The sequence below is a fragment of the Eufriesea mexicana genome, unplaced genomic scaffold (genome assembly GCF_001483705.2).
Source record: "Eufriesea mexicana isolate 0111107269 unplaced genomic scaffold, ASM148370v2 scaffold89, whole genome shotgun sequence".
NCBI classification, from domain to species: Eukaryota; Metazoa; Arthropoda; class Insecta; order Hymenoptera; family Apidae; genus Eufriesea; species Eufriesea mexicana.
In genome coordinates, this window is record NW_016908256.1 from 691,390 (window position 1) to 699,964 (window position 8,575).

An 8,575-nucleotide genomic window follows, 5' to 3' on the forward strand; every position below is an offset into this window, starting at 1 on the left:
CTTTCCCTGATCCGCCTGACGACGGGATCGCGTGCGTGCACACTGGGAGGAGCGAGGTCGGAAGGAGGTCAGAGTTACCGAGGGCACCGTCCTTTTTGTTTTCGGAGCAATTAACGTCGCACCGATGTGACGGCCTCCTTTTGCTGAATATCTTACGTGTTGCATCGGCTGGAAAATTGACGCTGTTTGGCAAAATTGGAGTTCACAGAGAGCGAGTTTGGCAGTCGAGTCGAGAGCTGGGTTAACAGGCGTGAAAACGGGCTGAGTTTTTGGTCTTGGTAGGCTTTACTGTGTTTAGAAAATTGGACTGTACATAGATTGTTTTCTTGATGTTGAAATGGTATTAGATTTTCATAGGAAATGTATAGAGTATGAATGGTATTTTAATCTCCCAGGATAAGTATGACTTAGGTTTGCATAAACGTTGTTTGATTTCGGGGAGTGGGGTGAAGATTGTGCTGTCATTTATTTGACAGTGCAATGAAATGCCTATAAAGATCAAGTTCTACAGAGGTTGGAATTTTTAAATTAGAATTAGATGTTATTCAGGTATGTTGATATACCTAAAGTACTATCTTTTGACAACACTCGTTCCTTTTTGAAGATATACGTTAACGGGCGTGAAAACGGGCTGATTTTTTGGTGTTAGTAGGCTTTACTGTGTTTAGAAAATTGGACTGTTCATAGATTATTTTTTTGGTCTTGACATGGTACTTTATCTTAATTTCCCAGGACAAGTATGTCTCAGGTTTGCATAAACGTTGTCTGATTTCAGGCGGAGGGGAGCAGATTATGCTGTCATTTATTTGACAGCCTATAGCTTGGAAACGCCTATAAAAATCAAATTCTACAAAGCTCGGAATTTTTAAATTAGAATTACGTATTATTCAGGTATATTGCTATACTCAAAGTACTATCTTTGGCAACAATCGATCCTTTTTTGAGATATACGTCTTGGAAGATTAAAATGGGACATCCTGAATATCAACAATATCAAAGGTGATAGGGGAGCAGATTTTGCTGTCATTTATTTGACAGCATATAGCTTAGAAAAGCCTATAAAAATCAAATTCTACAAAGCTCGGAATTTTTAAACTAGAATTACGTATTATTCAGGTATATTACTATACTCAAAGTACTATCTTTGGCAACAATCGGTCCTTTTTTGAGATATACGCCTTGGGAGATTGAAATGGGCCACCCCTGTGTATCAACGACGTCGAAGGTGATATACTTAATTAGGTTTATTATTGTTTCCGGGCAGCCTATGCTTTCACTTAATTTTCAAGAATCACAGAAAGTTCATTAGTGACGGAATGCTCTGTAAGCACAAATACGACGTGCATGCAATCAGTTGGAAAGTAAGGCGAGGTGAAATCCGCTTCGGGTCTATTTGCTTTATCGACTAAATTGGCCGTGCATCGGAACAGGTACAAATATTATTATTTTCCGAGAGTAATAATTGTTTTTTCATCGGAGAATTTTCAGTCCGGCGAAAAAACCAGCGGGAGCCGCGAGCTTGTTTGCTTTGTAAGCAACGTTCTTCGTATGCCCCACGCAGTCGAGATATTAGAATATAAAATTCATTTTTAAAAGCGTTCTCCCTATTTCCTTTTTTTTCTTTCTATTGTTCTGCGTATCATGGTGGCTTTAAAATTAACGATAACAATCAAAAAGGTCTTAATAATCTTCGAATTTTATTATTAATAAGCAACAAGATTCCATAATTGTTTTTAAATATAGAGCTGAGTGTTGAAGTATGTTAAATTTAATTAAATAATTTTTAAATATTCCTTTTTATAATTGTTCTGTGATAATATTCGATGAAGCATGTACATTCTGTCAGTTCGATAACTTGCAGATCAATGAAGCGCGATTGGATGTACCTTAAAGGAATCTTTCGATACGACTCGCTATTGAGAAACCTAATTTAATTTTCCTCCTTATTTAATATTTAAGAATTTTAATATAAATGAAGTTATAAACACGATAAGCTCTATAGAAAATATTATATATCGATTTATTTCGATATCTTTCATTATGTATTTTAATATTTATTTTAAGTACCGAATATCATTTCTGTTTATTAAAGATTATCAATTTGCAGGAATAAAATATTCCAGTATTTAATATAAGCATGAAAATTTTATTTTTTAATATAATAACAATATAGGTTAATATTTTTTTAATTATTATAGTAACATCAGTGGTTCAAGTTCAATCGATGAACGACAATATCGCATTATTATCTTATCCTTAGGGGCCTTATCTCGCATGCGCAAAATTATAGAGCGAATACTTTTTTCGCTTTTCAGCGTAGACTACTTCTTATTTATACTTTTTATACCGTATTTAATCCTTCTTTATATTAATTACTCCCGATCACTATTTAAATCTAAATCTAACTTTAAACTTCCTAACCATTAATTTTAGGGACAGAGAAATAAAGATCTACTGTAAACACGTGATCTTTTTCCAAAAAGTCTTCTAATTTTGAAGACCAAAGAAGACGAGTCATCCTCTAACAATCATACACTTTTTAATAAATTATTTACACATAGATTATTACACACTAACCAACGAGGTTCTATATCCCGAATTTTATCCTAATAAATATTCTAAATATCGAATTGGTCAAACAATAATATCAGTACCCAGCTCTTAATATAAAACAATAATTATTAAGACAAGAACAGGTTTATTAAACCTCCAACTATTTAAATCTAAATCTAACTTTAAGCTTCCTAATCATTAATTTCACAGACAGGGGAATAAAGATCTATCTGTAAACACGCGATCTTTTTCCAAAAAGTCTTCTAATTTTGAAGACCAAAGAAAACGAGTCATCTTCTAACAATCATCCATTTTTTAATAAATTATTTACACATAGATTATTACACACTAACCAACGAGGTTCTATATCCCGAATTTTATCCTAATAAATATTCTAAATATCGAATTGGTCAAACAATAATATCAATACCCAGCTCTTAATATAAAACAATAATTATTTGTCCAAGACAAGAACAGGTTTATTAACCCTTTGCACTCGACGATTTTTTGGCCAAAGAAGAGTAGAAATTCAAAGATTATCTACTAAAAAACTGACAATACTTTTTACAGCAGTAAATAAAGAATTGTATAATAATAGAATCGTAGAATTATTTGTTTTCGATACCTCGCACACTATTACATTACATTAAATTTGATATATTAATTAATATCGATCTTCCATTAATTTATAATAATAGAATCGTAGAATTATTTGATTTCGATACCTCGCACACTATTACATTACATTAAATTTGATATATTAATTAATATCGATCTTCCAAATTTTATGAAATGGTGATTGAACGTCATCTCTCGAGTGCAAAGGATTAAACCACAAATTGACCACCTTACACCATAATATATAATTCCAATTAAAAACCTCTCATGGTACCAACAAAATGGCACCATCTACTGCAAAAGTCTAATAAAGAATAACTTAATTAACCAAATTATTGTACCTGGTAAAATCACTCTAACTCTTCGTCGATTATACCTGCTATCGCTATCCTTCGACATTACGTATTATGGTCGATCACCAAAATTCCAATAACATCAGTCTTAATCGATAGAACCAGCGAGAACGCTAACAATCGAGGTAAACAATCCTGGAAAAAGAGGATCTGGCATTGAATCGTTAAAAAATCCAGCAACACGAGTATCGCGCGAGAATCCACGTATACACAGCCGGGGCTGATCGTCGCGGAGGAAGAGACACCCGATTTCACCCCCGATGTCCATGTCTCGACGGATCCGTGGAGCGACGAGCGCACGTTCCTCTTAATTCGTCGGGACAATTTTTCGCCCGGCCTGGGGGGAGCTTAAGGGGGCGATTTTCGAGTACGTGCGTGCTCGCGATCCGGACGTCGAATGGACGCGGGGATTAGGATCGCATGCGCTGGAATGGACCGCGCCCTGTTCCCTTTTCATCCACCCACTCTCTCCTTCCTTTCTCTTTCGCCTATTGCTGTCCCGGTTGCTCGCGATGCTACATCCAGTGCACACAGAAGCCACGAGCCAGCGTAATACTCGCGTGCCACGTGTGGTCCACAATGCGAGTTCCCACAGTTGAGTGGCGTCGGCCTATGTACGCGCGACGTGGCCAGGTTAGGCCTGCAGCCCTTGCGTTTTGCCATTCATCCTTGGGAGAAGAAGGGAGACCGGAGATCACGCGGGTCGTGGGAAGGATCGAGACGGAGCACGAGAGACACTTGGGCCAGATAAGATGAGGGACAGTGGGTGAAGGAGCTGACAGAGGGTGGGCCAGGATGGACAGGAATAAATTCGTAGGTGCGAATGGATGAACTGGGGAGAAGGAAATGGAATGTAGATCGTGTAATTATTGACTACTTGATGGTTTCTCAGCTTCTTTCAAGAGATTTTTGTGTGTAATTGGGATTGGTAAAGAAGGTTCCAATTGTTGGATTATTTGCTACTGTTTAGATACCTAGATTAGACGAGCAGTGGCTGTTTTTGGGCTTCAGTGGTCGGAACATGCAGTTAGTTTTAAATGGTAATGACGAAGACTTGATTTAGTGTTTAAATTGGAGAAAGTGGTAATGGTCAATGATAAAATTTATTATTGTTAACTATTTTGAAGCAGTTCTGAACGTTACTAAATTTTCATCCCTCTTTTATACCACCCAGATGAAAATAGTCACTTGTCTTTATGACTTCTTTCATAATATATCTCTCCCTTCTTATTCCATTTTCTTATTAACAAAATATTTATTATTTTCAGAGTTATGTGATCAGGATTCTCAAGATTGGATCACGAAATTATATTCACATCGTATGCTACAAACCATCGATCAACCATCCATCCGTCGATCTAAACAAAATCTAAATACAATACCTTATCTACCTTATCTACGGGTGCCAAATACATTATCACGCCTGAAACCGGATAAAAATAGGCAAATAAATAAGCCGACTGAGACTGAGGCAAAAATAAAGTAAAAATCGAGTATACGAAGTTGAACTGGACGAAGAAATCGATCAACTTAATCTGCCCCGGTCGGTGCGCGAGGAAGAATCTAAAAGAGTACTTACCAGTAAGTAACGAAACTAAAATAACGAGTAGAGGGGAAATAAAGGAAGAGAAAATAAAAGGAAGGAGCGAACGGTGGAAAAGCAAGCGGATAAAGGAGCACAAGCGTACAAGTGACAGGAATGGTCGGAGAACGAGAGCACGCGATGCACGTATGCGGGAGAACGAAATTCGACTGTGCGCCACGAGCAGTGTGTACGTTTCGGCCGTATAGGTGTGTGTGTGTGCGCGCGCGCGGCCGTGCGTGGGGTGCTCACACGGGCCATGGATCACGGGGCTCACACTCTCTATCCTGCTAAACGGTAAACCGATCTGTGAACATTTCAGCAGTCAGCGATCTCGAAGGCTAATCCTCGAGTGAGTGGGGTTGATACATCGACTACCACCACCACCGGGCTCGCCTTCACCACCATCAGCATCGCCATCAACGTTTCCGTCCCGTCGAGTTTAGCCGATTGGAGGGGCCGAATTCGCGATTCGTGTGTCGGACTCGCGTGTACGACGCGCCCGTACACGTGTTACCACTCCAGAGAGATTCATATGGAGGCGTCGCGTGTACGTGCACGCCGTGAGAGATGGTGTGGGTGTGTTGTCGGACGGATGGCGAAAAGGGGGCCTACCCTGTGAACCTGTTTTCTGTCTTCTGGAAAATACCGTGACTGTTCCCGACACGGTGGGGTGCGAGCCGAAAGATCGCTCGTCCGTTTTCCAGTGTCTGAGGATGTGTGTGGGTGGTATTGGTATGGGTGATCGAATTTCATTGGGTTATATGAAATGTTTATCGATAAGAGGATTATCGAGTTATAATTTTGCTACCCGATAGATACCTAACATATATATATATATATTTTATACATTATATATTGCATTAATATTGTAAATAATATTAATAAATTTAATGAAATATATAATATACTTTATTCAGTATATATATACGTACTTGGAAGAGTGTATGAAATTTGTTTTCGTAAAGGTGAATATTGATTTTAAGTGGTAATAGTCAATGATTAAAGAAGGCCTCCATATTATTGACTTCTACTACTGTCTTTTTTAAGATATAGCATTGTGTATTGTATTTAAGCAGCGAGATTTCGCGTGATAATTTATTAATGTTTAACGTAATAATGTTTACATACATAACGTATTAATGTAATAACGTTTATTATTTTTCATTGAAAAGGACTTGTATGTCTCCATGGAATTTTCAATGCAAATATTATTTAGGACTTAATTAAGGCAATGGGATGTATATTTCTTATGTCATATTGCTATTACAGCACATGATCTGTTGTCCCTTCTGGAAATTGTTGCCTGATTCACGACGCGAGTAGGAATGTATGTTATGCAGATTAACAGAGGAGGGTTAGCGCGTGACATTTCACATATGTGTAAATGAGATGACCAACGATTAATGGACTGTTCAACAGGATTATGCGTCCAATAGGACCCCGTATAAGGACCTGTGCACGAAGATTCATAGATGCACCAATCCAAACAAAATTGACTATGTATCCCATAATAACCAAGCGTCTAACGTGAATTAACCCTATATAATCTGAATAATAATTCTACTTTATGCTATTGAAACTTAGACGAAGAAATATACAAATGTACGATAATCTCAGAATTTCTATACCATTTGCAAATTCCAATTTCCTCATATTTCATTTTTCAAAAAATCTTCGATTCACCCTTTTTCACGAGTCAGAATTCTTCTCAAAATTCAAACGTAGGTAAGAAGAAATATAGAATCAACGATTCATCGAACATTTGAATCATCTTCTGAATAACTTTACGATATAATCTCCACTATGTCAGTCTACTAGGGTGCTTCAATAAGAAATTGAATCATATTTTCATTTATGTCCTATTCAACTACAATTGTCAAACTTCAACAAGGAGACTGCAGTTCCTAAAACAAAGCAAGACCTTCGCAAAGATTGTGCAAATATTCAAGAATTACTCTCGAACCTTAATTCTACAACCTCTGTCTCTGCTTCCTTAATTACCCCAGCCTCACCTGTGTAACGAACCTCAAAGCACGGAACATCACGCGAAACCCATAACCTCGCGCAATCCGACGTGGCAGCAACCCTGACCGCGAAGAATCCCACAAAACTGTACATCCACGACGGCTCGTGCCGTTCGCGGGACGGAAGCCACCCTCGCGAGATGCATAAGCTCGCGGACGTAATTCTCGCAGTTACGTGAACCGTGTCCCTGACGCGGTTCCTCCTCGCGTTAGTATGACAGGTGACGATCAAAGCCCGGCTTAGCGCAACGACCCGTTCCGTCCACACACATCGCGCGTCCTACCGCAAGAGGGAGACCGTCCGTTCCTGTCTTCCTCTTTTCACCCTCGCGCCGGCCCGCCACCCCGTGGCTCACCCTCTTCCCGTCTCTGTCGCTCCTCCATGGTACCCGCTTTACAGTTTACCGTTTATGTGGATGGATTGATGCTGCCGGCCGCGTGTACGGCACGCCTCGCTTCGTTGCGTTACCAGCCGTCCACTCCCACGCAACCCCCTTCCATCGTTCTCACCCCTGTTCCATGGTTTTACCCCGCGTCCGCCTTTCTTCGTCGCCGACCGTGGTCGACGCCAGCACGCGGTCAGGCCAAAACTGTTAACGCCGTAGGCTCGCTGTTTTCCACTGGCTTCTATTGTCTTTTTCCGGCGCTTCCATCGAGCCTTGGGTTTCTTTAAGACGAGGATAGGTTGCTAGGCTGTTGATCGGTTACAGGTGAACGTTTGAGATGAGGTGGATCAATCGTGGGTGATCGTATTTTCGGATTCGTGGGAAGATTGGACGAGCTGGGTGAAAATTCGTGATATTGAATTGACCATATGCGATGAGGCACAGCTATCTTCTTGGATGATGCAGGATCCCTGAGATATAATACTTCTGGGGTATAGTAACGTCGAAGGGGTCTGAATTTTGGTTTGCTTCTGTTTAAAACTCCTTGGAGCACTGTGGGATTAAAATTGTTCCACATTTTTGATGCACCTAATGCATAGTTGGACATTATTAGTCCCATCTGGAAATATTGAAATAGTTACATGTGCATAGCATTACATTAGCTACCTCTTCTATTTTAAAAACGATCTACCTTGAGGTAGTGCTATCTTTTTGGATGAAGCAGGATCCCAGAGATGTTTCTGAGGTATAGTAATATCGAAGGGGTCTGAACTTTGGTTTGTTTCTGTTTAAGTGTCTGAGAATTTTTCTCATGCGAGTACTGGAGTACTCTGACTCAGACTATAATGATATATTATACGAAAATGAAAAGTTTCATAATTTTTGTACGAACATTAGCTGTCTCTGCTGTTTTGTTACTAGTTATTACTTATTAGTAACATTTTAGTTTCTAGTAACTAGTTATTAGTAATTAGTAACTAGTTATTAGTTATTAGTAACTAATTAATAGTAATTAGTAGCAAGTTATTAGTAACTTCTAATATTTTTTAACGGCTG

The 8,575-nt window shown here is 39.0% G+C and overlaps 1 protein-coding gene across 1 annotated transcript in view; it reads right to left on the reverse strand.

Annotated features, from left to right (window-relative positions):
• Positions 1–7,654, reverse strand: part of LOC108554863 (photoreceptor-specific nuclear receptor) — a 13,061-nt gene extending 5,407 nt beyond the window's left edge. Inside the window, exon 1 of the mRNA XM_017910271.1 lies at positions 7,644–7,654. Within this exon, the coding sequence (XP_017765760.1) occupies positions 7,644–7,654 (11 nt within the window). The remainder of the gene's footprint in view (positions 1–7,643) is intronic.
• Positions 7,655–8,575: the final 921 nt, after the last annotated feature.